This window comes from Sarcophilus harrisii, chromosome 1 (genome assembly GCF_902635505.1).
Source record: "Sarcophilus harrisii chromosome 1, mSarHar1.11, whole genome shotgun sequence".
Classification (NCBI taxonomy): domain Eukaryota; kingdom Metazoa; phylum Chordata; class Mammalia; order Dasyuromorphia; family Dasyuridae; genus Sarcophilus; species Sarcophilus harrisii.
The window spans coordinates 44,210,183-44,226,912 of NC_045426.1; the positions used below are offsets into that span (position 1 = coordinate 44,210,183).

The following is a 16,730-nucleotide window of genomic DNA, read 5'->3' on the forward strand; positions in this document are numbered from 1 at the left end:
TGATGATGCATTTGATAAAGATGAAGATGAACTAACAATTGATATCCTTGCAAGAAGTTTGTCTCGAGGATTTTGCTATTTGTAAATCAAGGCAGTTGGAGTTTTAAGTTTGGGTTTTTTTAATCATGATCTTTACCACAAATGTTCTGGGGTAGGCCTGAGTCAACATTACCATACAGGCACTTGTAAAATTAAGGATCAGGTTTGACTCTGTACAACAAATTGCTTTGGATGTTATTTATTCCTGTCCCCTGAACTAGCATATACTCAGAGACAAATGCTAATGAATATTTCAGCCATGTGAATGAACTCTCACTTGAGTAGCTTTCAGATTTTTTGCAATTCCTGTAGGAGCCCCCTGCTTTAATTCAAGATGTAGGGTATAATTGCCTCAGCTGGTTTACAGTACTAGCTAAAGACAGGTCTCATCCTTGTGCTTGTGCATGTGTTTTGGAAGGAAATAGCAATACCCATGGTAAAGAGCTCCTGGTTTCTTTGGGCAAGCACATTAGGATTCAGAACAGCTCTTCTGGATTTAGAGACTGTTAGAATTCATCCCCTAGAGGTCAGGGTGGTCAGAGGAAGATGGAAGATTAAATGAACCTCAGATGCCTTGGTTTTTTAACTCATTTCTACAACTGATTAAATCCTGGCTGAATGTTTACTCCTGACCCCATGAACAGAGCTCATTTATTGAAGCTTTGGCAGAAGAACAACAGGAAAGGGAGACTGGGGGGAGGGGGGGAAGCTCCAGTGTGAAGACCTGTCCCTTTTTATTCACCAGCAATCAAGTAGGAGCCACAGAACTCATGGTCTGTCATAAGGGGTGGGGTGAGAGAGAGAAAAGAAGTAGATGAAATAATTGTCATCATTTTGTCCCCTCACCTGTAGCCCTACCAGCTGTTTGGGTGGAAACAGCTTAGTGGAAAAATGGAAAGGATCAAAGGGGTGGAATGGGAGGGAAGCTCTGGTGGGATTTACGAAGCTTACTATGAGTGTGACTGAAATATTGCCTCTCTTTGTTATATTCTATTTTACAGTTTTATAGAATTAAAGAATTAGGAAAAGGGGATAAAAGATGTTTAAACCAACAAGAACAACCATAGCAGAGTTCTCCCACTCTACTAAGATGATGATGTTTAGTTGTACCCGACTCTTCATGATCCCATTTGAGGATTTCTTTTTTTTTTCTTTTTTTTTAATAATATATATTTTTTATTATAATAACTTTTTATTGACAGAACCCATGCCAGGGTAGTATTTTACAACATTATGCCTTGCACTCACTTCTGTTCCGATTTTTCCTCTCTCTCCCTCCATCCCCTCCCCCAGATGGCAAGCAGTCCTATATATGTTAAATATGTCGCAGTATATCCTAGATACAATATATGTGTGAATTCATTTAGTTTTTTTTTAAAGCTATTTTACAATTTTTTTTATTTTGTTTTGCAAGGCAGTTGAGGTTAAGTGACTTGCCTAAGTGTCTAAGGTAAAATTTGAACTCAGATCCTTCTGATTCCAGGACCAATATTCTATCCACTGCACATCTAGCTGCCCCTCATTTTGTAATTCTTAAAGTAATTTATAAATATGAACAATCTCCTTTCACTCTTTAACCCTAACTCAGTCATCCTAAGTGTGGTCAGTGCTTGTAATCTTAAAATCTCATTACTTCTAAGATTTCTCTCAGGTGTGTATTGGTCATTAAGACTATTTAAAACAAACACCCAGACAACATCCACATTGAATAAAATATTGAGAGGCAGAAGGCTCCTTAAGAGATCATCTATTCTAAACTTGTCATTTAGCTTGTTGTTGTTTGCTTTATTCTCAAAGATGACCATGACATTCGAGTCATTAGATTTGAGACAGAGAGGGCTGGGCAAGTTTACCTGCCTCACATTCCCCTCCAGGAGGGAGGAAGGGAAGGAAGAAAGAAAGAAAGGAAAGGAGGAAGAGAAAAAAGGAAGGAAGGGAGGGAGGGAGGGAGAGAGGTAGGGAAAGAGGGAGGAGGAAAAGGGGGAGGGAGAAACAGAGAGAGAAAGAGAGAGATGAAAGCTAGCTATACTTTTTGGGCCTCAGTGAGGCAGGTCTTTCTCACAGAGGATGGTGTTTGTCCTTCATTCTTGCAGAAGACTATGACATCAGGGAGGGGAGATGCCTTGACATGAAAGAGAGTTGGATTGTAAATGAGGGAGGGCTGTGCAAGGTCACCTACCTCTTTTTCTCGTCTGGAGTCATCTTGATCTAATAGCTAGGTACAGATCAGGGTGATGGCCCTGGATGCAGTTGTACATCTAAGCCAGAAACAATTGCTGTTTACATTCACTCTGAATCATTTCACTGATGAGAAAATAGAGGCTAAGAGAGGTTAAAAGACAGTGTCACTGTCAGGATTTGAACCTAGATCCAACCCCAAAGTCCAGTGTTCTGCTCTAATTTTTTTTCTATTTTATTCTAATGTTTTGCTCTGTTTTCCTATTGCTTATGTCACCCTCTAAAAATCTTTTCTTTTTCTTCCCTTCTAATGTGAATTCCAGGAAAGAAATCTGGACTGGTTCCCTAGGATGCGTGCCATGTCCCTAGTCAGTAGTGATTCTGAAGGAGAGCAAAATGAGCTGAGGAACCTGCAGGAAAAGCTGGAGTCCACCATGAAGCTCGTTACCAATCTCTCCGGTCAGCTATCAGAATTGAAGGATCAGGTAAAGACCAGATATCACTTCCCCTTCCCAATGACCTAGCCCTACCTCTACCCTCCAAAACTCATGAGAAAGGTGATAGTCCAACAGGGGTCCTCAAACTTTTAAAATAGGGGGCCAGTTTACTGTTGCTCAGACTGTTGGAGGGCCAGACTATAGTAAAAACAAAAACTTTGTTTTGTGGGCCTTTAAATAAAGAAACTTCATAGCCCTTGGTGAGGGGGATAAATGTCTTCAGCTGCCGCATCTGGCCCATGGGCCGTAGTTTGAGGACCCTGGTCTAAGATGAATAAATTCATATATTTAAAAATCTTCAGCTATTTTACAAGATTAGAACATGAGACTAGGATGCAGATAGTAAGCTAACTAACCACATGGCTTGTCAGTGTCCCCAGCTGTGGACTGCAGTAGTCACAGTCGCTGCCCAGAGTCAAGGTTAGCACGCAGGAAGTAAAGAATGTGAATCTAAAAATGAAAACTCCTGTAGCTCAATGATGCAGTACCAGAGATAGGAAGCATAGACCCACCTGTTGTACAAAGAACACATGTGTCCAGTGATTGGCCAATGTCACTCTCAAAACCAGCCCTATCTGATCTTGGAATATGCAGCTGATGTTCCTTCCCCAGGATAAGCAGGACATTTACTGCCTTTGGACTATGGGCACAGGTTTAGACAGGTCTCTCCATACTCTTGCTTGATTCCCCTCGACACCAACCACATGTGTGAGATGGGACAGATTGACAAAGCTAGAGGGGAGCTGAGGAGACCAAGCTTGTGACTTTTAGTAGCTCACTCCAACAGTCTGAGATTCAGAATCACTTTCATCCACTTCCTAGTAAAATTACCCATTTGGTGTAAGAAGTGATTCTGTGTGCAGATACCATGCAAGATTTAGCTGCAGTAATTTACTGTATTTGTGTATATGTATGTGTGATTATATATATATATATATATATATATATATATATATATATATATATATAAAGAGAGAGAGAAGGATGTATACGTATGTATGTATGTGTGCACACAAACATGAAATATCCACAAGATCCTTTTTGAACAGTTCACAAACTATTATTAACCATACTGTGAAATTTCTTTATTTCCCAATGAAAGTAAGGCAAACCCTAGCCCCAGACAGTATGAGGTAAAGAGTCTAATGAGAAAGGGTGAAATCCTTTTTTATGCAGTCTGTCCTAAGTTCAGGGCTTGATAGCTACCTAAAATGAGTAATAAACTAAGTTAGGAACACTAATGAAGATGTAACTAGATGACTTTGCTTATTATTTTATCCACCTTTGCTCCTCTTGTGAAACATTTAACAAATGGTCCACAAACTTTGGCCATCTAGTGAAAGTAGATCTGTTGTAGCTGTTCCTCTCCTGTCCTGTGAAGGGAGAAGCAAACTTCGTATAACATCTGCTGATGATGTAGTTATCTTCTTCTCCCTTTTGAGTGATTTATTGCTGAAGAAAACTCAGTTCTCTTAGAAGTTTAAAAAATATATATTCAAAATCCTGTGGACAACCTTGTTCTGGTTCAGAACTCCCAAGAATAAGAATCCTTCTTCCTTTGTTGAGACCTAATACCATTTTCAAAAGGTAATACCAATTTCAATTAGGTAAAAACCTAATACCATTTTCTCACTTTTATTTATGCCTACAGCTCCAGAATGGCAGCATCTCTACTATTCTAGCAATCAGTGGTCTGTCTGACCAAAACCACTATGCCCATTCATTGTAATTTCTCAGTATCACAACTGGAGTCTTTCTGGAGCTTGCGTCAGCTAATCCAAGCACATTATCCATTCAGTGGAGAGTTCATTGAAATTTCTGTCTGGACCACATTGTCCTTAGGTGCTTACTCATGTTGTAGTTGTTAGTGGATCACATCATATTATTAAGCAAACCTTTTTCTATAGAATTTACATGTTAGAACCAGGAAGCCTGTACCAATTAAATTTTGTTCTTTTGGAGAAGTTAGCTGGATAGTGACATATTTATTGATTACTTTCAATTTGTTGTATTCTCTGTTACATCTTTGTGAATTAAGAAAATAAGAAAGTAATATGGTATTTGTTCAGTTGAGTAGGGAGTCTGGTAGATGTATTATTTCCTCTGTTTCTTAGCATGTTGTTATTATTGGTAAATTTTAATTCAAGTTAACATTTTCTTACTAAAACTAAAACTTTAGCTTCAATTCAGCAAATAAATCCTTACTCTGGGCAAAGCAAAAGCTATGATCATAGACAGGCTTTTATATTCACTAAATGGCTAACTTTTGCTCCAGCCAAATTTTAGTCTTTTTCCATATTTACTTTATGGTAACTCTACCCAACATCCAAAAGGTACACTTATTGTGAATGGGTGTAAATATTAATCTCTTCTTATAAACATGATCTCCAGAGATAGATGAGAAGATATGTTTATTCAGGGGACTGCTCTTGCAAGTTCCCTTGAACATTTACTTCCATTCTAATAATTCTCCTTATGTGGCAAGATAGTACAGTGGTGTGATAAATACAGCATAACTTCTCTTTTTATAGAATTAGATTTTTCTTCTTATTTGGTGTTAACACAATGATGTTTTTTGAGTATGTAACTGACAAGTCTTTTTCTGTTTTTGGTTTGAAAATCAAAACTTGTTGTGTGAATCTTAATTCCAAAGTCAGATTTAAGGAATCAATTTATTCTAGGGAGTTAGCAAAATCTGCGTTTTCTGAAATATGAATTGTTGAGAATTCTTGCAGTTTTAACCACTCTTAAGAAAAAAAAAGCTTTGTTTTTTGTTTTTTTTTTTAATTTCTGGAAAATAGTGAGCGGGAAACATTTGTAATAGTCATTAAAGCCACAAGTTTTGAAAGGCTATCTTTTCAGGGATCTGGAAGCTGCAGTGGACAACTGGGCTCCATCATCTTTTAGATATGGTCTTCAAAAAACAAATCATTTTAAATCTGTGTGATTTTGGTGTTGATTTGTGCCACTATTTAAAGCTCCAATTTCAAAACAAAAGCCCAGATTATTATTTAAAACCTGATGTTTTGAGTTTTTTCTAAGAACATGAAAAGGTCATTTGAGTTTCTATTCCAAGTGGTTTTTAAGGAGCTACTGTATACAGAATATGTACTTTTGATGTCAATGTCTTTATTCTCAATTTGCATCTGTTTTTCAAGTAGAATCATAACCAGTTTTAGTGACTGAACTGGGCATCCTGGCAATGCGTTAAGCTTTTGAGAAATTCTTTCTTACAGAAGTTAATTTTGGTTGAGAAGTACTGCAAAAAACAGTTGAGTCATCTAACAGAGACCCAGAATGGTTAGGAAATGGATATTCTCATTCATTGAATATTCTGCATAAGAAGGAGTTGACAGATTTATGTTGTACCTCTTCCTTAAAGAATTCAAATAATATATTGAACTGTAATCTTTTATTCAGAAGGCACTTCAGAACCCTACATGTTTCAAGGTCATTATAGGAATTATTGTTCAAAACTATAAAAACAATTCCAATTAGTTGAGTTTTCAGATTTATTTATTATTTTTTTTGTCTTCTGAATAAGCAAGAGTTTCCCACATCAAGAAAGCCTCCCTCTAAAGAAAGATTATAGAGTCCCATTTGGGCAGATTGTGGCATCTCTTCAGGGCTGCTGACCCTTCCTTCCTGTACATCCCCCACCCCACTATAAATTATTTAGTGCTTGATGTTAGAAAACTGGAATTTACTCATTGTCTCCAATCGTATGGATTTTTATGAAGATATTTTCAGACACTTTGCTGTCTCTGATTTTAAAAGCCACAATGTACTTTGTTGTCCTGTTGTTACTTCTTGTCTAGATCAATAATGTCAGAACATACCGAATGATGAAATAGAGCTTGTTTTGGGGTTAAGAGAGAGAGAAGACAACATGACTTCAAAAACTGTTCATCCTCAGCTTAGAAGGAAAAGAACTAAGTTTAGGGACATAAAATCTTTTAAACAGAAATCATATGAAATAGGACAGAGTGTAAAGCGTGGAATCAGGATAACTTGGATTCAAAGCCCATATTAACTGTGTGACCCCAGACAAATCATTTAACTCCATGTAACTCACCAAAGTCCCCTTCTATTATGGGGATGGATACTAACTGTGATCTGCAAGGGAGAAGATCTGCAAGAGATCTGCCACAAATACAAGAGTATTTAAGTAGAAAAGACTTCCAGTCTGTAAGTGGAATTTTCTTTTTTTGTTTAGGTAAAATATCTATCTTTTTGCAGAGCTGAGAATATAATGTTGCCATTAAAAGGCTGACATGTCCTTACTTTTCCACTTTTTTTTTTTTTCCTCCAGCAGGAAACTGCTTTTTATTGACATCCATTTTTAAATGTACTTTAAACTTCCTGACTGAACAATCCATTTCGTGTAATTTTTCAACTGAAGGTTTGACTTCAGTCTTATTTTTCATAAACAAAGGTCAATAATAATTCAGATGTTCAGATCCAGAGGAAGAAATATGCTTGGAGGGGGAGAGTAAGCTTTGGTTTTAGTAATTAAACAGTAGAACATGTTCATGGTTATTAGATTATGTGTGAGGCATGAAATTAGGCTAACAGATGGAGAAATAATTTGAGAATATAAACTAGAATCCAGCAAGATCTGTTTCTGACTGCTGATGACTCCTAAATACAATACACTATCACATATCAGTTTTGACCCTTAGCTCTTTCAAGCCTAGACTGTCCTGTCTATGAATCATATTGGTTTTTTATTGCTGCTTCCCCCACCCTTTCCATCTAATTAAAATAATTGTTTGATGAAGATTTGCCAGGAGGGCTGAGCATTAAGCCCTTCAGGCAATTGCCTTAATTCTTCTCATTTATGGCAGCCACTTAAATACCAGTTTTGAATTACAACCTCCAGGATGTCTACAAACCACAGTCATTCAGAAATTTGAAAAATTAATTGTATGTTTGCTGTTGTTGTTTTTTTAAAGACCTATAAGCTAGATATCAAAACATTGATTAATTCAAAAAAGTTTGAGTATCTACTATGTGCTCATTTCTAGGGGGTCACAAAAGAAATAAAAGACATGGCCTTTGTTGTAGCTTACAAACTCAGTGGGAAGACAAGATCTGTATGTCACACCCATGACTAGGACCACAGAATGCATGAGAATAAGACAAATTTGAGTTGTAAGAGGAAGAAACTTCTGAAAGAAGCCTCAGTCTTTCAGAAACAAGATTTCATTGCAGGGGAGATAGAATACCAAGACCACTAAGAGGTCTTTGCTTCTTTGGAGATGTGTCTACTTAGAATAGTTGTTCTTGTCAACAAAGTGCTAAACTTAGTTACTCTAAAAATTGTGTATCCTGAGGCAATGCCCCAATTGCCCTGAGCCTAGTTACCTAGTTACAGTTCTACATATGCATCTAAAACATTTTAATAGTAATTTATGGTGCATGATCCATACTCAGAGACAAAATATAAATTCATACATAGTATCTTTCTTCTCTTAAACAGTCCAAAGCAGGTAGGTGCAATATTATCAATTGGGCTTCTTTAGCTCTTGATTTCTACTCTATACTGTTAGTCCAACTTAATATATTTTAAAAACTGTTCAGAGAAGAAAGATCAACATGGAATAATAGTAATAGTCAAGGAAGTCTTCGTAGGGCACTCTGAAGAATTTAGGTATGTAGGGAAAATGAGGTGGGTCAATTCAGGGAGATCAACATGAGAATAGACATGATTAGGGTGACCAACTTCTGTTTAAGAGGAAAGTGAGTGAAGAATTTATTTAGGAGATAGATAAAATGAGTTCACATTGGACAGAAATCAGAGAAGGGGGGGAATGAATGGTTGTAAGCAATGAAGTGTTGAGAATCTTGTAAACCAAAGGTAAGGAGCTTAGAACTTACCCCATAATGATAAAAACAACTGGGGGGCAGCTAGCTGTGTGACCCTGGGCAAGTCACTTAACCCCAATCACCTCAGCAAAAATAAATAAATAAATAGATAGATAATTGTTGAAAGTGTTATAGCATTCTTATATAGCAAAATAATTTTAAAGCTATGTAGATATATATATTGAATTTAACATATATAACTATGTAGACATATATTGAATTTAACATATATTTTAACATAGATTACTTGCCATCTAGGAAGGGCGGGTGGGAGGAAGGAGGGGAAAATTTGGAACACAAGGTTTTGCAAGGGTGAATGTTGAAAATGTATAATTATACATGCATATGTTTTGAAAATAAAAAGCTTTAATTTAAAAAAAAAAAGGAAAGTTTTATAGCAGAAGACTGAAATGATTCATTTAAACTTCACAGATACATCAAGTGCAAAATATGCTGGGTATGAAGGATAAGTAGGGCTTTACTGGAGCCAGCTCTAACCTGGCTTGGGAAAGCTACTGGTTAAGTTTTCAGGGTGAGCATTTTACACCTCTCTGAATCAGCAGATGTTTTTCAGAGACTCAGCTGTTAAACATTTGCCAATACACCTCAGTAATACAAAGATTAAAAGAACAGTCTATGTCCTCGTAGCAACCTAGATTAGTGAAGGAAAGAATCTCATTTAGTCCATTTCCATTTTGTAGAAGAAGGGAGCAGAGAAAAGGGAAGGGAGTAAGCATTTATTACATGCTTACTATGTGCCAACCAATTTACAAATGTTACCTCAAAAACTACTTTGGGAAATAGGTGTTAGCATTATCCCTATTGAATAGGGATTATCAAAGAATCTGGGGAAAATAGGGATGAAGTGCCCAGGGTCACAGCCTAGAGAAGCATGACAGACATGATTCCATGGATAGGAAAGCCAGGATTCCACCAAAGCTCTTTCTGCTTCAGAATTGTGGAGGATCATACTCCACATGAGGGAGAGTAGTAATGAAAATAAAGAGATGTATCGCACAAAAATAGACAAAGAAAATGAATAAAGATTAATATAGACAAGAGAATTTGAGGTGGGTGAGAGCATGAGGAATTGGAAATTAATCAAGAAAGGCTTCTTTGAAGTGGCACTTACTTTGAATGACCATGGGAAAATTCAGACAGACAGCACTGAGGTATAAAGGAGAAGGAGTATGGGGAAAAAGCTAGTAATTCAACCTGTCCCTGACTTGAATGGGAAGTGAGGGTGAAAAGGTAGGTTGGAGTTAGATTGTGGAGGGTCTTGAATGCCAAATCAGTAATCTCTATTTGATTCTAGAGGCAATAGGGAGCTATCAAAAGTGGCAGAGGAGAAAGATAAAACTATATGTGCTTTAAAGCATTGGAGTTTTTTAAATTTTGTTTTGTTTTGTTTTTAGCTTTTATTTATTTTTTATATTTACTTCTTTATTTAGCTTTTTTTTTATGATGAAATAAAGAGGAAGGAAAGGAGGGTCAAGGATGTTACTTAGCAAGTTACTACAGTAACCAGGAAAAAAAAAATGGTGTAAACCTACACCAGGAGGAAGGAGATGAATATAAAAGATACTATTCAAGTAGAAGTAGCAGAATTTGGCAACTGATTTGGATAGAGGAAAAAAGCAGGGGAAGGAGAAGGAAAAGCTGGAGATGATTCTGAGATTACAAACTGAGTGACTGAAATGATGGAGATAGAAATAGAGAAGTCTGGAGCAGGAAAATCAATTCTATCTTGGACATGTTGATTTTGAGATATCAAAGGCATATCAAGTGGAATTACCCAGCAGACAATTCAAGAAGTAGCAGCTTTCGGTAGAGAAATTATGGTTGGATACCCTAATACTTTAATAAATGTTATAGTCATGGTTATAGAAATCATAATTCAACCCAAAGATGGGTGAGATCATGATGGGAGGGTATAGTAAACAAGAGTCAGGCAGTCAGTACACATTTATTAAGTGCCTGCTGTGTACCAGTACGTATTGTGCTAAGAACCCAGAAGAAGAAATTATCGTGGAAGTTAGGAGAGAAGAAAAATTAAGCAGAAGAATGATCCATTTATGTCAGAAGCTTCAGAGACAGGTCAAAAAGAATGAAGACAGAATAAAGGGCACAATCTTTACAAAGCTTTTTTTTTTTTTTTTTTTTTTTTTTTTTTTTTTAAGATATTGCAGGCAATGAATATTGACTACTATTCCTAGAAGTTTAACAATGAAAGACAGGGAAGAGATAGGAAAGTGATAAAAATGATCTTTTTAGGAAGATTGGTCCCTTTTGGAAGATGGGTTATAAAGAAGAGAAAGTGTAAAGAAAGCTATTTTTGGGTTGTTTTGCATGAGAAGGTCTAGAATAAAAGAGTAATTTAAATGGATAGGAATAAATGGATTTGAGATGTATACAAAGAACAATGGGTAGACTTGGAAACTGGTTAGATGAACCAAAAATGACAAAATTTTTATACCTAGATAACTAGAAAATTGATGGTTGGGAAAGAGCCGGTTTGAGATATGTTGCTCAGTTTAAAAGGCTCTAAAATTTGGGAGGGGGGAGTTATCCTTGAAGGCAATATTAGGTAATTCATTAAGAAAAAGTCTGATTACTAACTACTTTTGGGTAATTTAAAATGCCCTGTATTGGATGGAATTAAAAGCCCTGGAAATCCTCAATTCATTAGAATTATCTTTTGAGACTCATCCAAATAAATTTACCACAAAGCACTGAATCGGATTCCATTAGATTGCAAGAAGTGAATGAGAAGAACAAGATTCAGAATTTTATAGAAAGTTACCCAGCCAGGGACGCAGAGATAATAGATCTGAACTCAGTATCTAAACAAGGAGATCAAATAAGTAAAGAGCTAAAATATGTAGAGTTCCATGTGCAGAAGTGTTAGGGATTGATTCTGTAATTAAGTATACTCTATCAGGTTTTCCTTCCCAGATTGAATTGTTGAAAAACATTTACTTTCTGGGACTTGGTGTTTTCCTTTAGAGCTCCACAGCTCACTTTAGGGTTCCCAGCTCCACCTGAGGCGGTTGAGTTGGAACTAAACCAAGCCACACCTTTGTTAAAATTGGAGACTTTCTGAAATTCTTTCTGGAAATATTTGCCACCCATAAAGCTTTCCTCTGCACATTACTCATGAAATCGTCAAGAAATGGCATCTTGATCCTACTAAAGGGTGCTAAAAAGCACCCTTAATTATATTTCATAATAGTGGAAATGTTTTATGTGCTTTAAAAAAAATCACACTTAGATATATAATTTTCAAGTTTCAAGTTCCCATAGAACACTTGACATTTTAGGAACCATCAAATCAGTATACCTTAGACCAAAATTCATAATTATGACTTGTAGATTTTTCTACCATAAAAATTTGATTCAACTTTCTTTTATGTAAACCACTAACAGAAATAACACACACACACACACACACGTTTTATGAAGAAGATGATTTCTTAAGGATTTTTAACCAAAGTCTAAAGTTTAAGCTTCATAAGTCTGCTATGTCCAGACAAGATTTTATTTGATATGGTTCAGCTGCCAATAAATAGAACATGATGCTAGTATCATTCTTTTTCTGATCATAACACCCTATACTTCTAAGGCACTTTGACATTCTACTTCCATTATATTTGTGTATTTGCCTTATTCTCTCTACTAGGTCTTATTTAGCTCTATATTTCTAGCATTTAATACATCTCCAGAATATAGTAGGTACTAAAAAATAATGTTAAATTGAACCAAACTTCTAACATAGAAAAATTTTTCAGTCAATTTTCCAGACTTCTAGACAGCTGCCACCTAGAGTCTTAAGAAAGTAGACTCTAGCACCTATGGCACTTGCTATATTAGGGATGTTTTTGTAAGGATGGTTTTATTCTTTGTAACTGTGTCCCTAATATTTATTACAATGCCTGAAACATAGGGAGTCAAAGATTCTAAAGGTTAGATATAAAAAGAGAGGTAATTTATTTTTCTTAGACACATTATAGTTTTTCTTTATTAGCAGAAGTCCACTCCTTCTTTGACTAAGAATTTGTATACATACACAAAGTTGGAATTATAAGGAAATTTTTCTAGGCATCAAGACTAAATCTGCTACTTTGAAACTTCTCCCTACTTTCTCTAGGTCTGCCTCTTAAAGCAAATTCTTCTTCCACACAACTGGCTTAAGGCCCTTCCCTATCCCACTAGTCCCTCCTCTGGACAATTTGCTGTTGTTCATCAATGTTCTTCCAAGAATATGATTAAAATAGGACACAGCCCTTGAGGTGTATTCTAGACTGGAGAAAATACAGCTGGACTCTTACCTCCTTCTTCCTAGAACTTCTGCTTTTCTTGCTGTAGCCCAAAGTCACATTTGTCTTCTTGGTTTTCGTGTTCCCCTCCCACTGTTAACTTCTGTAGAACTTGTATGTCATTAAAATCCCCCCACAACTGATGTTGTGAAGTTGATATCTTGAGCCCAAGTATTACTTTACATTTACCCCAATTAAATTTAATCTTTCTCAACTCAGCTGCAGGTTGTGACCTGTCAAGTTGTTTGGGAATCCTGCCCTGGCTATTCAGTGTGTTTGCCTTCCTTCTCTTACCCTGCCAACTTGGAGTTCATATTTGATGAACTTGCTGCTCCTGCCTTTGTCCAAGCCAGTGATAGAAAAGTCAGAAAGCCCAGATTGAGCACCAATTCCCCATTTCAGGTCACTTTAATTCTACCTTATCAAGTACATAGTTCATGCCGGGCTTGGAGCCAGGTCCTGGGGATATAAAAACTAGCTCTGCCCCCAATCTAAAAAAGGTGACATTGTGTTATGGGAAAAGAGCATGTATCCTCATAAATCAGTACAAAATAGAAAACCATTTCTGAGGGAAGTACTACCAACTAGGGGAACAGAGAAAATCTCATGGAAGATGCAGCCCCTGAAAACTGGGCCAAGTCTCAAAGATGGCCAGGAATTCCATAAGGCAGAAGGGAGGAGGGGGCATATCCCAGACATAATGATACAATCTCTACAAACTCACAGCAGTGGGAGATAAAACCTGTACAGGTAGAGATCAAGAGAGAGCAAAAATTGGAGTCAGTCTAGAAAAGTAGCTTGAATATGGACTGATAAAAGGGCTTTAAATAACAAACTGAGGCACTGGTATTTTAGCTCAGAAATAGCAGGCGACCACAGGAGCTTCTTGAGCAGGAAAGTGTTATGGTCAGGTCTCCGAAGGTGGAATTCAAATCCCAAATCTGTGTCTCTTTCCATTATGGCAACATGCCCCTCCATGATCCCAGCATGCCCTTAGATATTTGTGACTTTGAAAAATCATATTTTACTCAGAATCAATAACAATTTTACCTTTAATTTTACCCCTTCCATGTACCCCCTACCACCTGAAAACATATAACAATAAAATATATAGATGTACAACTTCATTAAGATGACTAATTTATCCATGACAGATCATAAATTCTGTCAACTGGGACATAGATGGGATATGAATTTGCTGATGGAAGGAATACCAATGCCAGTAAAAACACAGATGTTTTGAAATGTTTGTACATATGTAGAGATATATAGGGCTTCACTGCTCTTTGGCACTAGCCAAGTGGATAAGTTTTAGAAGAAAATGGCAGCTAGGTGACCGTGGATTAAAAAAAAAAAAAAAAAAAAAAAAAAAAAAAAAAAAGGATTGCTAGAACTAGAGCTAGGAAGACCTGAGTTCCAAATCTGCCTTGGACATTTAATAACTGTAGATCCCTGGGAAAGGCACTTAACCTGTTTCCTTAGTTTCTGTGTCTGGGAGGGAATTGAGGAGGTTGAAATCCATGTCCTCTAAGATTCCTTCACTTATAATCTGTGATTTCCTGGTTTTGTGACCCTCTAATTGTACCCCCCAAAAATGTCATCTAATGAGTTAGTCCTGTAGTGGAAAAGGTTTTTCTAAGTATTTCCTTAGAGACCTGCCACATAAAAGAAGCATTTTCCAGTGGGTGTGCACTCATTTTGAAAAGTGCTTAGTTTGAGTCCTATAATGTAAAGATCCCCCTTCATTCAGCAAATATGTACTGCCTGCTCCTTGCAAGCTCCTCCCAACACTCTTGGGCTGCTTTTTTCCTTGTGAAACAGGGATGAGGCAGTGTACTTGAATGTCACAGTGCATGAGGAGGTTCACGGAATTCCCCATTCTGCCCCGGGGAGATGCTCTTTTTGATGTTTTGTGTGTTGAGTAGAGTGGAAGTACATTATTTGTAGAAAGTGGCTTTCAGTGTAAACCATAACCACAGAGGTACATCTCTGGTTCATTATAAGATTTGATGCACAGGAAGTGTCTGGGTCTAATGAGAAAACTTTTTAACTTTCCAGATGACAGAACAAAGGAAGCAGAAACAGAGAATTGGCCTTCTAGGACATCCTCCTCACATGAACGTCAACCCACAGCAACCAGCATAAGTCAATGAAATAAAGGGGTAGTATTTAACCATTATTATTATTATTAATATTATTATTATTATTAATAGCGTGAATAATGCTAACCAGAGGTTCAGATTCAACCACTAAGGCTACATCTATGTGTTTAGTACATTTGTAAATACCCAGTTTTATACTGTATGTATATGATTGCTACTATAAAGGTTTGGGTATATGTATGTAATTAGAAATGTTGGCACTGTGAGGTTTCATTTGTGCCAAAAAATATATATATATATCAAAAATGCCTTTTTTTGGGAGGACTAAAGAAAGCACCTGAATTGCACTTGAACAGGATTATAGATTTAAAAGTATGTGACCTGTATTTTGTATTTAAAAAAAACTAGAATAGCCAGTATTTATGTTTTTATACAATTGTGCAATATGAATTATGCAATCACAACATGTTTGTAACTCCTAAGTGTCCAAAAGGGAGTGCACATCTTTGAAGCTGGTGTGTTAATACTCTGTAATAAATGGTTAAATATCAGGCAAAGAAGGCAGCTGCCAAATTGTATTTGTAGCGAGTTTCAGGCCCCTGGGCATCTTGTACTACGTAATGATTCCATGAGGATGCCATTTCTTGTTGCTGGTGGCATTCGTGCTCTGTCTCTCAGTGATATTGCTGGAAAGCTATGAGCTCTTGAATTGGTATCCATAGAAAAAAAAGTCCTTTTAGTTTTATACATTATTTTATGCTTCTAAATTGTAATTGATCAAACTGATGATTTCTTTAAAAGCAAAAGGGCAAAGTAGAGGCTCAGGCAAAAGCTTGGGAAGAAGTTAATGAATTTCTTAAAGGGAACTTTTTTATGCCAAGTTGAGGATGAATGCACACTGCTGGCCAGTCAGTGTCATCTCCTGGGGGAGGAATTGTGCCATGCTGTAAAAGAACGAATAAATGATGGTTTCTAGATTCACCAATCCATATGCAGGATTGAGTTTTCTTATTTCATCACATGCGACATGCTGTACCATTAGAAGTTTTAAACAGACATGCATTATACCAATTCAAATATAAACTATATCCCATTAGGACTTGTAGTTGATCACTGACATGTAATACTAGAGAAAGAACCACAGTGTTTGGTTTTGGTTTTGTCACTTGATTTATTTTTCTTGATGGCTGAAAAAATATGGAAGGAACCATTTTTTATATCTGTCGCCTAGTTTTGTATATGGACCTCATTTTAAAAAAAAGACGATTTCTCTGCAAATAGTTTTAAAATGTACTGAAAGCAGAGTTACAAAATGAGTACTACTAAAGTTTGTAAATGCATAAATAAAAGTAGATATTTAAATAAATGATGCAGAATACTACTATGTGGTAATAGACTGATGGTATCTGTTTGGGAGAATTCAGTGTCTCTTTTAGGTACCACACATAAATTTTCTATTTAGGCTAGAGTGTTTTTTTTTCCCCCAACAGTATTTTGTTGTTTTTTTCCCAATAGTATTTATTTTTCCAAATACATGTAAAGATACATGTAAATATTCTGTTTTGTAAAGTTTTGTGTTCCTAATTTTTCTCCCTCTCTCTTCCCCAAGATAGCAAGCAATCTGATACAGGTTAAATATATGCAGTTCTTTTAAACATATTTCCATATTTGACATGTTGTGCAAGAAAAATCATATCAAAAGGGGAAAAAAACCATGAGAAAGAAAAAAA

At 36.4% G+C, this 16,730-nt stretch overlaps 1 protein-coding gene across 10 annotated transcripts in view; it reads left to right on the forward strand.

The window, feature by feature from the left end:
* The window catches only part of ITPR1 (inositol 1,4,5-trisphosphate receptor type 1), a 386,707-nt gene extending 370,341 nt beyond the window's left edge, over nucleotides 1-16,366 (forward strand). For all 10 annotated transcript variants that reach the window (XM_031954255.1, XM_031954269.1, XM_031954258.1 and 7 more), the window contains 2 exons: nucleotides 2,541-2,702; nucleotides 14,957-16,366. In XM_031954255.1, coding sequence (XP_031810115.1) covers nucleotides 2,541-2,702; nucleotides 14,957-15,043 — 249 coding nt within the window. In that variant the 3' untranslated portion in view covers nucleotides 15,044-16,366. The remainder of the gene's footprint in view (nucleotides 1-2,540; nucleotides 2,703-14,956) is intronic.
* The last annotated feature ends 364 nt before the right edge of the window (nucleotides 16,367-16,730 follow it).